The 15718-nt window shown below is 42.7% G+C and overlaps 1 protein-coding gene, 1 long non-coding RNA gene and 1 pseudogene across 2 annotated transcripts; 2 read left to right on the plus strand and 1 right to left on the minus strand.

Annotated features, from left to right (window-relative positions):
* Positions 1 to 67: 67 nt before the first annotated feature.
* On the plus strand, positions 68 to 3004 carry LOC120670080. Its single transcript, XR_005673042.1, has 3 exons — positions 68 to 840; positions 1069 to 1661; positions 1918 to 3004. It is a non-coding gene; the product is annotated as an uncharacterized LOC120670080 (long non-coding RNA).
* Positions 3005 to 5367: 2363 nt separating this feature from the next.
* On the minus strand, positions 5368 to 14057 carry LOC120669162 (annotated as a pseudogene).
* On the plus strand, positions 6449 to 11527 carry LOC120669615 (phosphate transporter PHO1-3-like). Its single transcript, XM_039949414.1, has 14 exons — positions 6449 to 6809; positions 7019 to 7355; positions 7908 to 8322; positions 8405 to 8453; positions 8550 to 8621; positions 8722 to 8851; positions 8931 to 9051; positions 9160 to 9409; positions 9498 to 9602; positions 9690 to 9734; positions 9978 to 10130; positions 10467 to 10745; positions 10832 to 10968; positions 11051 to 11527. The coding sequence occupies exons 1-14, from the start codon at positions 6495 to 6497 to the stop codon at positions 11136 to 11138; spliced, it is 2496 nt and encodes an 831-aa protein (XP_039805348.1). The 5' UTR covers positions 6449 to 6494; the 3' UTR covers positions 11139 to 11527.
* Positions 14058 to 15718: the final 1661 nt, after the last annotated feature.

A 15718-nucleotide genomic window follows, 5' to 3' on the forward strand; every position in this document is an offset into this window, starting at 1 on the left:
ATTAATGTTCATTTTTTATGTATTTATACATGATTTGACGGCTTAAAATTGGTACTTAAGAGCCGTCGACACGTACTAGCAGCAAGTAAAGAAGACAACGTGCTCCGGTGCTGTGCAGAGCAGAGCAGCGCACCAGCACCATATCATGGCAGAGCACGGCAGAGCAGAGTGGAGCAACAGGGCGGATCCATCCGCTTGGATGAGGGCCCATCCATTTGGTCATAGACCCTTGCAGCGGTGGCTCGGCGGTGCGGTGCGGGTGGCCTGGGGGCGCAGCCTGGGGGTCGTGGCAGCCGGTGAAGGGCACGACGCGGAGATGCAAACAGCACGGGGGCAGTCGGCGCAACAGCTCGGTGGCCTGTGGAGGTGTCGCGGTCGACGAGGCGTGCGGTGGAGACGCGGCGGAGGGCGGCGTGCCGGCGAGGAAGATGGCCGGGGTCCGGGAGCCGGGCGTGGGGGTCCGGGAGCCGGAGGAGGACCGCCGCCGTGCGGCTCCCCAGCGGCAAGTCAGAGGAGGGGGCCAACGACGTCGAGCTCGGGGAAGTGCAGATCAGGTCGGTGACGCTCGATTTGCGCCTGGAGACGCCAGATCGAGGCCTGGCGGCGCTCAATCTACGCCCGGGGGATGATGAATTGAGGCCAAACGGCTGTAGAAGGTGGAGCTACGTAGAAGAGCGCCGACAGCCAGATAGGCAGAGGTAGACATGCAGCGACTTGCTTGCTGCTGCTGCGACTCAACTATGAGAAAAAAAATAGGTTTGGTGCTCAGGTTGCTGCCCTGTGGGAAACGACGAACTCTGATACTGTTAGAATGAGAGGGAAGGAGATGGCTGAATGAAGGTATATATTGAACATTCTGAAATGGGGTATATATAGTACATGTGAGCTCAAATCTTAGACTAGAGTATGATGACAATAACACCATTAGCATTCTATATCTTGTCTTTACATTTCAACTTAATCAAAACCTCTCATTCATTATTTGAAGTACTACGGAACGATTCAGAGAACATAGATCCGTTTATACTCAGTATTTACACCTGATTGTAATCTCGTTGGCATCTTCAGCAGGGAACTACCGGCAGCTCACGTGGAGCACCAAACCACCTATCAGCAGCTAATGGTGTTCATGACAGGAAGCTGCCCGTGGAGGTTCTGGAAGAATAGATGCAGTACATGATATCCATTGATCGAAGGTTCTTAATAGTACATCATCTAATAGCATCTGATGAGATGCAATTGATGATGTGTATCCAACTACCAGCAAGAGTAAGGTATAATCTTCAAAGGAACTGATTCTTGCATGTAGTGGTCCTCAAAAGAATTTGCATTCAGTACTATATGTCTATGTATAATAGAGCTTGTAAGTTGCAAGACAGGAGATTAGGATGAGATTAAGAAATGAAAAATACTGATGTCACTTTCTTGGCTGTTTCAAGTAGCACTGCTACATTTATCTCTGTACAAGACAATGTAAGAATCCGAAACAATTTTGGGAATCCTATACCGCAACAACATGGACAATGAATTCATAGTGACCATGTGTTTGTGCTGGCTGACAATTGGCAATATATTAAGCGGTGCCGAATAGCCAAGGAAGCTGAGGAACATATTGCCAACAAATTTTGATACCCATATGCAGGCATATCGGTTTGCATCAGGTAAAGTGGCATTTTGGAAGAACAAATCAGATATGCTGCCTATTAGGACAACACTAACGAAAGAAAGCTACTGATTTGCTTTCTACTTTCTTATCTTAAATTTTTTCGTGGATATCATCAGATTTTCATACCAAATAGTAGGCAGAGATTGGCTTTAATTTTATTTACACAAAAGTACTCCATTTTCTTGTTTTCGTATCAGATTCCATCTGGTCGATCCACGAAAATGATCTATTGGAACTATTGATTTTTGCAGAATGATATTCAGTTAAAGTGTCACTCGTCTTCATGAACTAAGGTGACATGATATAAAAGAAATATCTGCTACAAAGTGGACAAAGGAGACGATGCGCCGCATCGTTCACCATCATTTGAGCTCAACTCTGGAAACCTGACACTTTGTAGAAAGGAAAAGTGGCTACACATCAACAGGTCACTGATGTCATAGTTTGCCTCCAAAATGTCTGAAGAGCATGGACTAGCTGGCTAGCAGCTACTTGTCATGGGTGGGAAATGCAGCATAGCTGAAACATGTCAGTTCTAATCACTTGAAGCACAAAACTGCAAGGATGTCAAGGCCTTAAAATGTCAAGAATTTTTCATCAGTGCCAAAAATAGCATACCATTAAAGTAGAGTTTCCCATACCTTAAACCAAATTAGACTCGTGCATATAAGAGAGAACAAAAGGTGAAAAACTGAATATTGCACCACAAGAAGTAGACATATTTGCTGGCCCTCTGATCTTCATCAAGGAAACAAAAATCTCTAGCACCTAAAGTAGAGTTGCACATGGCCTTAGACAAGAATATCTTGCAGGTGTATAAAGATGAGATAGCAACCAAATCCATGATATGTTCTTTTGCAGGATGTAGTGGGGAGAACAAAAGGCATGCCATAGGACTCAGTCCAGCAATAACAATTCAGTAGAGACTTGTATAGATAGCTCAAGGGACTGATTGGGTCATATCACTCATAGCTTGTCTGAACGGATCCAATGGCATCTTGTTTGCTTCCATGTTATATTGTTGAATTCTCTCCCAACTAATAATTTGTGTTAATCAGAAATTTATGAGCTATCTTTGGTTAAAGATGCATTGAGTTATCCCCCCACCCACACACACCCCACACACACAACCCCCACCAAAATAACAACGGTAACTGGTGTCCTTGTGACATTGACTAGAATATGACTACTCTGAGATCACTATCAGTCGCACTAAATCATCTTTGTTCTAAAAAGATTTACCAAAAGCTTTTGGTACATGATCGAATTTTTGTCATGACTCAGTGTACTGCATTTTCGGAAATATATTGACATTGTCAAGGACTCCCAGCAATTTAATGAATCAAATTCCTACAGTAACATATCATTAATTTCCCTTTTAGCTGACAACCACTTCTCAGTGGAAATCCATAAATCTAGTCGTCTTATAGATTGCAATATCAAGATGTCATTCCTGATGGTTGCCATGTTAACCATTGTGGTGCACCCCTTTTTGCTGCGCGGGCACCTCTCCATGAAGCACCGGAATATCCCATCAAATATTCTCCAAAGTTTAAAAGAGCTCTCTATGGTCTACGGGCTCAATGAATTAGATACTAAGATTTGCACTGCTTTGCTTTCCCTGTTACTAGTGCAGGATATATGAATGCATGGATTCATTAAGAGAGCACTTAATTGGTCTTTGAGGGTTAGCTGTTCAAATGCCTTTTCAAACATCCTTTATTAAGCCCTTTGCGAAACATCCTTTATCAAGTGCTTTTCCTAATAAAAGAAAATTATTGGCAATGCAGTTTACAATAGAGAGGCCTGAAATTTTAAAAGTTGACCAGTAGAACATGCAGTTTCACCTGCGCTTGAAAAAGGAGGACAATGGTTTGCATTGCTGGATCACAATCTAGGGAACAGATAGGCCGTGCCAACCCCTCTTTCCATAACTGGCTTTTACTTGCTTGTTACTGGACTGCACTCTCGGCTGCTACTGCAAGTTCGCAACGTCTCAGCAATAAAAAAAAAAGTTCGCAACGTCTGGACTTGTGAATTGATACATGGAATGTGTAGATTTTTGCTAAATAAGCAAGCTTGTGTTAGTTCAAATTATGGTAAATTTACAAAACATAAGACTAACATTTTCAACATAGACTAATCTAAATTTAGCTCCTTATTGTCATTTAATACAACATTGCTAGTTAAACTTAGTTAGAGTAGCTTTTAGGTTTTGTCAGTCAAAGGTTCTTGTCCTGAGAATGTGGACTGGAGCGTTGGCAAATTTTAGGTTGCGATAATTGAACCTTTCACTAACAAACGCACTGCATCATTGTTACTAAAAAGAAGATGTGTAAACATCAGGGAAACCGTTAAAAGAATCAATAGCTAAGTGAAAAAAAAGTTGGTACCAAGAAAGTAACTGTACTCAGATACTTTTGGTCATTGGCCATTAGGATGGTTCCCTGTGGTGCAACCTGCCAGTTGGTGGTTACAGAACCCCAAACAAGTAGTGCGGGGTAGTTCTTATGCTCCTAGGAGTCTGAGTGCCTATTGTTACACTGAATCCTCCAAGGTACTAGAATTACAAATTTATTACTGCCTGATGATTTGTTGTTGCTTAACCCTGGTCTGTCCATGCTCCAGATTTTATCTGGAAAAGAGAAATGATCGTGTCACCATGATAAAGGCATCATAACAAGTCCAGTCACTGCAAATAATTTAGAGCTGAAAATAAAGGGGTAATCTTTTATTGGAGAAAATAGAAGCCGTTGTTGCTTAGCACAAAAGATTTTACTATTCATTTACTGCCTTTCCATGAACACTCTTTATAGACTCTCCTATACTTTTGTGTAGTTTGTAGGATATCGTTTTTTAAGTGGCAAAGCAAGAGATCATGTTTTAGGGTGCGCTTTAGATGTTATTGCTATTAATTCTCTTAAAAAATTCCATTGTCCACTTCATTTGTCCATAGCACATTTAGCTAACTGTTAGGTGCGTCTTGGAGGAGCTATGCATACATCTAGTTATGGATAGCCCTGGTCGCTGATGTCCGCATTGACCAATTAGTGTCTGAAAACTAAATGATGATAAAAGGAGTTTCTATAACTTTATACCGACGGTTTGTCCATCGCTGTTTTGAGGCTGTAGTGTGGTATTACTGTAATTTCACTCTGTATAGTTTAGGCATCTAATCCATTAGCTCCCATACCGAGCTAAGGGACCGATCTCCTTGCCTTCTTTGCCGCCAATACAACCCGCTGGCAGTCCCTACTGGACACTTGCTGCGCAGTCCCTACTGGACACTTGCTGCCCTGCCCGGGCTGACCCTTGCCGCTGCCACGCCATCCTACCTCCCCATGCATGAGGCATGACCCCCATTCCTTTAAGGGCAGCACCCGTGAACACCTCCTCTGAATTCCTAGAGCTAATGTTGCCAGCAGGCTCGAGTCTACTTCCCCAAATCATCGAGAAAGTGAGTAAGAAAAAAAAGGTGTATGGGAAGTTATGTAAATATTAAAAAAATGCAATTCAAATAGAACTTGGTGGTTTGTCCTTAGAACTTTTTGTCATGCAATTTTACCATGACAAATATAAAAATATATTGTTCACTGGTGGCATTGTTTTCATACTAAAGGGCGAGCATGGCATTTGCATGACGCCAACACATTTGCGAATGATGGCCAAGCTCAATTAGACAGAAACAGGGTGAAGCGCAGTGATCCAATAAATATTGTATAAAACATTTTCTCTATGGATCTCTCTAGTCTCTATGGAGTATGAAAGCATCCATTTATCCAGTATATGTTTTACATCACCAGCTGAAAACTTAATTTAAGTAGACCGATGTATCCAAAGGTGAGTATGTGTTCAAAATGAAGAAACTACAAATAATATAGCAGCTGATGCAGAACTTAGTTCTACGGCTATGTCATAGTGCCAAAAGGAGGTAGTCATTGTCAATCCATAAATGAGGGTATTGCAAAAGAGATGGGCAAGGCTGCACTAAAAAGATGCATGTATGTTTTCCTTTCTGACAGATACAAGTACATACATTTGAGCGGCTCCATAAGTACCCGGAACGTATCTTTGGGAGAATGGCCCTCGAGTAATAAGCAATTAATCGTCCAAATTCCCCTGAAAAAGAATCCAACAAATTCAATTCGCAAAATTTTGTTACATTCCAATGATCACACTTGGCTGCTATTTAAAACGGTGCTTCTATATGTGATACCCGCATATTTTGTTTTTATAGTACTGGAGCATGCATTTAGTTCAAACACATCAGAGCAATCACAAACCTTCTGAAGCAGCAAAATGAACTCTGTGTTGGCGCGCAGGCAGAGTAACATGTCTGACAATGGGCCGTCTGAAGAATCACCACGTTTTACCCGTTGAAAACCACTGACGATCTCGAATGCAACTTAGTCGCCCATACCTGCGTGGACACCCATTTTTGCCAATTACCCCATCTCTGTGCACTCTGTTACATGGCAGCCATCACCCACCTTACTTTCCAGCAAGGAAGGAGAGACAGCATCTGGCAATTGCACTACGCGTCACTCCATCCTATCTATAAAAGACCTACCCTCCCTCCCACTTCCCCTCTCCTCTGTCCACTGGAATCCAACACAGCAACTTACATGCCCTGATGCCCAACCAGTGATCACAATTCACAACAGCTAGCTAAGCCTCCCCATAGGCAACAATTCCTCCATCTTGTTCACAGATACTTTGGAATGTGCTAGCCTCTCACCATCTCACTCTAGAATCCTATTCCGACTCTAAATTACCTCCAATGAACACCACAGCACACTCCCATGCACATATAAGTACACCCCAAACCATGGCCTCCCTTGAGACACCACCCACTCACCATTGCAGAGCACTGCACTGCTACTCCCTCTGGTTTCCAGCAGGGGCGCCAATGGTGAAGTTCTCCAAGCAGTTCGAGGCCCAGCTCGTGCCGGAATGGAAGGAGGCCTTTGTGGACTACTGGCAGCTCAAGAAGGACGTCAAGAAGCTGCAGACTGTGGCCGGGGGTGGTGCCGTGGTGCCATCACCGTGGTTGCACCAAAAGGCACCAGCCACCGCTCACTGGGTGATGAGGTTGCCGTTCCTCCACTCCCATGGGCACCACAGGGAGCCTGCTGCCATTCAGGCATGTACCAACTCGGTTAGCTGAAGCTCCGTTTAATACTGCAGAGCCAAGTTGAAAAGAAATTTGAATAAGTTGCTGCTGTTTTATACAGTAGCTGCTCATGAGCATCTTTCCAGAGCCATATCTGCAGAATCTCTACGCAGAACAGCACAACAAAAGCAAGTGGAAGCTAGTGCTACGGTAACTAATATGCTCCACGCGCAATGCAGGTGCACAAGAAGCTGATGATCGACGGGAGCATCGAAGGTGCAGTCACCGGGGAGGTTTACGAGACAGGGGTGGCAAATGGGGCCGGGTTTGTGGACGCAGAGGCCGCCAAGGCCTTTTTTCAGAGGCTGGACCAGCAGTTGAACAAGGTGAACAGGTTCTACGAGAGGAAGGAGGGGGAGTTCCTGGAGCGTGGCGAGTCGCTCAGAAGGCAACTGCAGATCCTCGTCGAGCTCAAGGCCGCCATCACCCAGCAGCAGCAGGCACGGCGCGGCGGGGGGTCCTCGAAAGGGAGCGCCGACACGGATGATCTCTCCATTTCTTGCTCCATCCAGCTTGGTGAGAATAGTTGCATATCGCTCAGCCACCTGATGAAAAAATATTATCTTTGGCTTCATCAGATAGGAAAGAATATTGCAAATGGCAATATTGGTGGGCATCTGGGCGTACGTGATCAATCCAGCTGCTTTGCCTTGACCGGACTGCACTAACAAAATGACCTCTGCATTAGTCCTTTGGTAATGCCACTGCAAATTGCCTTAATTCGACATATGCCATCTGGAAGAAAGCCCTTCCAGCTGAACAAGGCATATTGCCTTAATCCGAGACATGCAAATTTACTAATGATGTACACTTTTGGAAACCTCTACTTTGCCATTAGTAAGGGCAAAAGGATGAGATTTGTACAAGCAATGGCATATCTCAGATTAGGCCTTTAGTGATGAGAATGAGATATCTTAGATTAAGGCAATTTGCCATGGAAAATAACTAATTATCCCAAAAAACGGCAGAGATCAGGTTAGGCATCATTGGGCATCATTAGTAACATTAATGCAATACACTAATCCTGGCATGGCATCTCAAAATTACAATCTCTAAGGGTCATCGCAGAGCAAGAAGAAGATGGCCAAGAAACAGTAACCAAAGATGTAACTGCTAAAAGCACAGATGAAGGACTTGAGGACCAGCTCTCCATCTCTCAAGGTCTTGGTGAATCAGGGAGACTTGGCAGGCCAAATGAAGAAGCTGCCCACAAGCTGAGGACGCTCTCAGGGAGGGTGGTCACCTGCCAGGGCAGGAACGTGAGGATCAACATCCCAGTCACCACGCCGTCAAGGACCGTCACAGCCATACGCGAACTACTGTTTGAGGACATTCTGAGCCAATCAAAGAAGACTGGCACACATGGTAGTGATAGCAATGAGAAATTGAGCATCAACAAGAGAAAGTTACGCCAGGCAGAGAAGATGATCAGAGGTGCTCTGGTTGAGCTATACAAGGGATTGGGATACCTCAAGACTTACCGGTACACAGCTGATTTTGCAATATGGCATGTAATTCAACCTTTTGTTATGTGGATACTGACAAGGAGAGCACACTTGTTGCAGGAGCTTGAACATGATGGCCTTTGTGAAGATCCTGAAGAAATTTGACAAGGTTTCTGCTCATATCTCTTGCTCTCTGATGCCATATCCTGAAATTTATCACATATAAACACTTCTGACAAAAAAGGTATTTTTTTTCATGTTTCAGGTTACAGACAAGGAAGTGCAGCAAATTTACCTCAAAGTAGTGGAGAGCTCCTACTTCAATAGCTCTGACAAGGTATTAGGCAACGAGGAAGCAATTCTGAGAAGCTTTCAATAAATTCTTTCTATCCAATCTCCAAAGTTCCTGAGTCCTGACTGAAATTTCGTTTTAATAGGCAATCAGGCTAATGGATGATGTCGAAGAGCTCTTTGTGAGACATTTCACTGAAGGTGACAAAAGGAAAGCAAAGATGTATCTGAAGCCAAATCAGAGGGAAGAATCACACTCTACCACGTTTTTCATTGGTAATATTTTTTTTAATAAGGTTTCATTCCATAATCAATGTCGATTTCCAAATTTTAAACAGACCTGTCAAACATCCAGGATTATTCACTGGAGGCTTCTTAGCACTATCCATTGGTTACTGTATCATGGCACACATTGCTGGAATGTACACTCAGGAGTCTAATAAGGTGTACATGTCAACATCCTATCCTGTCCTTAGGTGAGCACCAAAAATGCCAATTCAGTTGCTGCTACGTAGTTCTTGGAAAAGAAAAACTGCTACAGTTTAGACATTCAATTGCTGACACTATGTTATCCTAATCTGTAGCATGTTCAGCCTCTTCTTTCTGCATCTCTTCCTCTATGGATGCAACATTTTCATGTGGAGAAAGACACGCATAAACTACACATTCATATTTGAATTCGCACCTACTAAAGAGCTCAAGTACCGTGACGTTTTCTTGATATGCACTACTTCCATGACTATTGTTGTTGGTGTAATGTTTGCGCACCTGACAATCATTGTTAAAGGAAATTCATCAAGTGCAGTCCAAGCAATACCGGGGTCCCTACTTCTGGTATACACTATTGAACTCAACAAATGCGTTTGTGTTTACATTTGGAAATTTTTATGCCCTTATGAGGCTGATGCTTCTCTTTATTCAGGTGTTCTTGTCAATATTAGTCTGCCCCTTAAACATCATCTACCGATCGAGTCGTTATCAATTCCTTAGAGTTCTCAGAAACATCATCCTGACCCCCTTTTACAAGGTAAGTTTCTTAAGGACAATTGTTTAAGATGGCATCCAACTAAATTTTATATAAGAACAAGCTGGTAAACTTTTTGTTTATATGCAGGTTGTCATGGTTGATTTCTTCATGGCTGATCAGCTCTGCAGCCAGGTAATAAATTAAAAAAATGCTAAAGCCTTTTCAAGTTCACTTATGCAAACTTAAGCTATACCCTACAAGCCATAATGCTCAGAAGTATGTATTTTAAACATAAACTGAAGAGGGTGCATAAAAGTGGTTGTACTACTATAAATAATTAGATGAGTTAATACTTAATAGGCTACTACATGCTCAAGCATAAATGATTATATCAGTAGCAAAATGTCTAAGCATGTAATGACTGCTGACAAACAGGTACCGGTGCTCAGGAGCCTGGAGTATTTGGCATGTTACTACATAACAGGCAGCTACACAACACAAGACTATGGATACTGCACAAGGGTTAAACATTTTAGAGACCTGGCTTATGCAGTATCCTTCCTGCCTTACTACTGGAGAGCCATGCAGGTATTGTCATTTTGAACAGCAACATGTTCTCCAAAATGTATATTGGACACAGAATTTAATTGTAATGTGATCAAGGAACCCAATAAAAATATAATATTATCAAGTACTTTTGGGGATAGATCTTCTACACATATGATTCTCATATTTACTTTTCAAAAATAATCTTATCAATGTACTTTTGGGGACAGATCTTCTATAAATATTTAGTAACATCGATAGTCAAAGTTCCAAACTATATTTATTTTTTTTAAAAAAAACGTTACTTTGCGACAAGAGGTAGTAAGATTGAACATGACTTAACATGTGATAGTACCCTTCTTTATTGTTGTCCTACAGTGTGCAAGGAGATGGTTTGATGAAGGGGATATAAACCACATTGTCAACCTTGGGAAGTATGTGTCAGCAATGCTTGCTGCAGGAACAAAAGTGGCCTATGAGAACAATAATAGTCCTGGATGGTTGTCACTTGTTGTCATTGTATCAAGTATTGCAACTATCTACCAACTGTACTGGGACTTTGTCAAGGATTGGGGTCTTCTGCAGTTCAACTCCAAGAACACTTGGCTTCGTAATGATTTGATACTTAAACAAAAATACATTTATTACTTATCCATGGTATGTTCTCAAATAATTAATATTTGCATCAAGACATTCAAAGTAAAGATAAATATTTCACTTACAGAGAATCAAATGTTGTACAGGGTTTGAACCTTGTCTTGAGACTTGCTTGGCTTCAGACTGTCATCCACCCTAACATTGGAAGCCTGGATTCTAGAGTAACTCTGTTCTTTTTAGCAGCACTTGAGGTGATTCGACGAGGTCACTGGAACTTCTACAGGTAAATTCTTTTAGCAAGTCAATCTATACATAGGAACTTTTCAATTTGAAATAAAACTAAATGAAATAAAAACTTATGTCAGGTTGGAGAATGAACACCTAAACAATGCAGGGAAGTTCAGAGCTGTGAAGATCGTTCCACTTCCTTTTCACGAAGTGGCAGAGGACTAACAAATAGGTTCAAAATACAAACCCTTCAGGTGTAACACCAACTAATGCTAGAAAGCATGCACTACAGTACCATAATAAGATTCATTTTTTGGGGTCAGGAATAGAGGGCTCCCAATGGAGAAGTTGTATGCTAGCAACAAACAGTTTACATAGAATGCAGTTCCTAAAAGTTTCCCAAGCAAGAATTGGTACTGATATCGTATGAAATTGACAATTGTTAGTAAATCCGAACGATCAGAAGCAAAATCTCATCTCTAATGTTGTTCTTTTAATCTTTTGGCATCTCAACTACTTTGTATTTCCCTTTGCTTCGGAAATGTAATTATATCAAATTAATGGAACTTCTAATCTTTCACATGTATAAATTACCTGTTGAAAGAGGTTTGGAATTGCTTTCCGGCTTGCAAAAAGTGTAATTTCTTTATCAGACACATACAAATTACAGTAGAAACAAACATAACTGAATGATGTCAATAATGAATGATTAATTTAGAAACCAGAAAATATATAATGAAGATATGGACTGTACTCATACTAACCTCCCATTGTAGATAAAGAAGGCTTTGAAGCCTCAAAATAGTGTTTGTTTGCTTTTGTGTAAGATTATGCATCTCTGTGGTTTCAACATCATGAAAAACTTCAGCTGACAACAAAGAAGAAAGTATCACTATATTTTCCAAAATTACAGCACACTAGATACAGTTTACAACATAGGCAGCATTGTAGAATATCGCACCTCCAAACATAAACTGAAAGTTTATAACCATGTCCTGTGCCATAGAAAGATTTGCACCAGGACCATATCAGGTCAGTTCTCTAGGATGCAAGACACACGATACTTTACATGCACTCATGGATGTCTTTGTTCAGTTTGTTGATTTCTTATGACTGAGTCCACTATGCTTCACTGCAACTATGGCGAGTGAACTCCCTCTAGTGTTTTGGAAGAAAAGCACAATCAACAAATCTTATGTCACTCCAACTTGAACGCATCTATATTCTGTGATAATTGTTGTGCATCAATCCTACTACTTCATGTGTCCTTTCTTGCTAGCTCAGTATTGAACATAGTATGATTCCAGACTTTCTCATCCCACATGTCAACTGAAGCATGAATGCTTGATAGTTGATGATATAATGTATGGTGAAGGATCCTCAGGTCCAATTTCTAGAACCTTCCTAGATGCGATTCTTGCTAGATGCTATTCTACATGAAGCTAGCAAAGCTTCCCACACTATTTGGTCTGGTTCGCAAGGCATAGCATTAAATTAAGTCTATCGCATCACAAAACCTTCCAGCACAGCAAATTGATCAACCATACAGGTCTAATAGCCACAACCCTCATCTCTTTGAAGTAACCACAACCCTCTTTTACAAGGCCCATTCGGCTGCAAGATTATAGCAGGACAAAAAAAGCATACTCATATGGGCAGACCTCTTCTTCTTGCATCAGATCAAATAGCCAAATGGCTGCCTCCTCATAGCCATGGTATGCAAAACTTGTGAGGAGTGCATTCCACGTGATGATTCGTCTATTGCTCATTGAATTAAATCTTTAATGCAACCCGGACACTTAAGCAATTGGCATACAGGGTTATGAGTGCATTCTCTACAGAACTAGCATCACTAATACCTAGCTTCATAGACCTTGAATGGATTTGCAATCCAACAGCAAGATTTGAGGTGGTAGAACAGGCTCGCAGCACACTAGTGATGCAAAAGACTCGGGATCCTAACCCTCTCTGGAGCATTGCCCTAAAGCACATGGGTACATCTTGAGCAAGACCATTTGGGGGCATAACAAGCTAACAATGCCGTCGATGATATTATTTTTTTTCTCCCATAAGATTAAATACAGTTTCAGCACTAGTGACAATGTGACACCACCACATCTGTTATAAACAGTGATGGTAACATTCAGCAGTAACGCATCCAACATGATGAAAGTTTTTAGGCAATAATATTGTACCTCCCTTGCCATCCTCAGGTGTCCGAACGATGAACAAACTTGCAACCAGGGGCGAAGCCAGAACCTGGAACCACCGGAGTCGGCTCTGTTAAATACCGGGGTCAAACACATGTATGAACAGTGCTGAACAGTATTTTCCCTTTGATTTGACGGATTTCGTTGGGGTCCGGCGACCCCAACGGCAAAGCGCAGCTTCGCCCCTGCTTGCAACAGACTCGTGATAGCTGACTGGTCAAATGCCATAGTTTCCATTATCATCTCCCTGCAAACTCCAACTGCCTCCATATCTTATCCATTCCGTGCATAAGCTCCAAGCACGGAATTCTTTGAAAAAGCATCGTGCCTTATACAGCAAAGCAACCTAGCTATCTCAACAACCCCTCCGCATTAGCCATACATTGCCGTCAAGGCAGTCCCCGAAGCAGTGTCTACCTCAATCCCCATATTCAGCAAGCAGCCATGAACTTGCGTTCCCACGGGTAGCAAGTAGCAACTCAGGCATTGGTAGGTCAAACCCTCGATACCAGCATTTTCTTGCACGGTGCAAGCGTGGTTGGCCAGGCAGGCACTCATGGTTGTCCAGCTCATGACGCTCAGGTGCGGTGCAGAGAATGACCGCCCGCCACGACGAGCCACCCACCCGCACTCGCGTACATCTCCTGATGTCCACAGCCGCCGCCACGACCAGGTCTCATCCTCGTCGACGCCAAACTTTCCCGTGCGAGCGAACCTGCGCTCGCAGTCCCAGCGCGAACGAGTCGGGGCGGTCCAAGCTTCCGCGCGGCATTTCGTCGAACAGCCTGCGGACATCGGCGTGGTGGGGGTAGGCGAGGAGGAGACTGTTGCAGAGGAAGGTGGATGCGATGCATCCGATCTTGATGGCCTCGCCGTGGACGGATTGCGGGTGGCGGAAGCCGCCGCGGAGGATGGCGGCAAGGTGGCCGTGCATCTGAGTTCGGGAGTCTGAACGGAGGGAGGTTGGCGTTAGGGAGGAGATGATGAACACATGATCATTATAACTATTTTAATTTGTCGAAATAAAGTTTCATGGCCAAATTACTTCTCAGAGAAATAGGAAGATCCTGATTAATTCGACATGATACGGACAGTGACTTGTAAACGAGGCCTCGGATTCATGCGCACCCAGACTTAAAAAGTGATTCATGCTTCTCAGTCTGCAATGAGGATTCATGCCCATCTAAATTGTACAGGAGGCCTCAGATGCATGCGCGCCCATAGACTTAGATTGATTCATCAGTCTGCAATGAGGATTCATGCCCATCTAAAAGACTGAAAGTGCTGCATGCTACATGAAAATTACTTCTGAACCAAATAGGGAGAATCAATGTTAAATTCAGTTGCAACCAGTACAATCTAGATCAGCGAAGGATATGTGCAAGCTAATGAGCCGTGTATACAAAGTGAAATTAACTTGGAGCCAAACTGACAATCAACAGTTACAGACTAGATTAATACTCTATTCAACTTGGTTTAATTCTTCAGCAGGAAGGAATAGTTGTGACTGAAGCTTCTATACGATCGAGGCTTGTTAGCTTCTTGCTATAATTGATCAGATAGCATGGCCATCAAACCAAAGAGTCTTTAACCTCTATACCCTTGAGAAAGTTACTCTTGACCTACATGCCCCTAAAAATATCAGTTGCACTTGTATACCCTGCCGCTAATCTTTTTTCACCCACGTACCCTTTTGGACCGAATGGTGTGTAACAATGGCAAACGGAGTTGTAAAAAGACATTTTTGCCCCTGAGCTGCTGAATAGAGCACCGGACTGGTCAGGGAGGGAGGTTTGCGCGCATGGGAGTGGTCAGGGGGGTTGGTGCGACTGGGAGCGTGTCACAGAACAGTTCAAATAATACCAATCAAGTGCAATAATTAACACTTAAACTCAAACCAGAATTACTGTACTCAACCAGTACACTCAGACCGCCTGCTGTAACCAGGATCGATTACACAGGAACTCTCGCCAAAAGACGAGCACAGATGATTACCGGCAACAAAAGCGTTTAAAGTCATTTACAACCCGAGTTTAACAGAAGCACCAACTTAAACTACAAAAAGTGTTTACAAACTAGTTTTACAAGTCAAAACTCAGAGTTCAAACGCAGCGGAAAGCAATTTAGAGTTAAAAACAAGCTTCAAAACAAAACGATAGATAACGTCGACGACAGAAGACGAACTTCACATTTTGCCCACGGATGTGAGGCTCACCTGCCCGAACTTCACGGAGAAGACGGGACCCACTCGACCGACCAACCCGGAGGAAGTGGTTGACCGATCCACGAGGCGCAGATCTCTTCGAAGTCCTCCGGAACGTAACCTGCTAAAATATATGGTAACAACAACCCTGAGTATTCTAATACTCAGCAAGACTTACCTGTCCATGGGTATACTTAGCCCAATAACTAGACATGAAAAGCTTTTTGGCTCTGTAGTTTGTTTTGCTGAAAAGCTACTAATACTGGATCCTTACTTGCAATATTTTAGCTCAATTTAAATTTATCAGGTACCAACTAGATTTGCCTAAACATCTAGAGCACACATCTTTGATCACATTATCTTTTCAGATTACCACAGCTAACATTCTCAGT

Source organism: Panicum virgatum, chromosome 4N (genome assembly GCF_016808335.1).
Source record: "Panicum virgatum strain AP13 chromosome 4N, P.virgatum_v5, whole genome shotgun sequence".
Lineage (NCBI taxonomy): Eukaryota > Viridiplantae > Streptophyta > Magnoliopsida > Poales > Poaceae > Panicum > Panicum virgatum.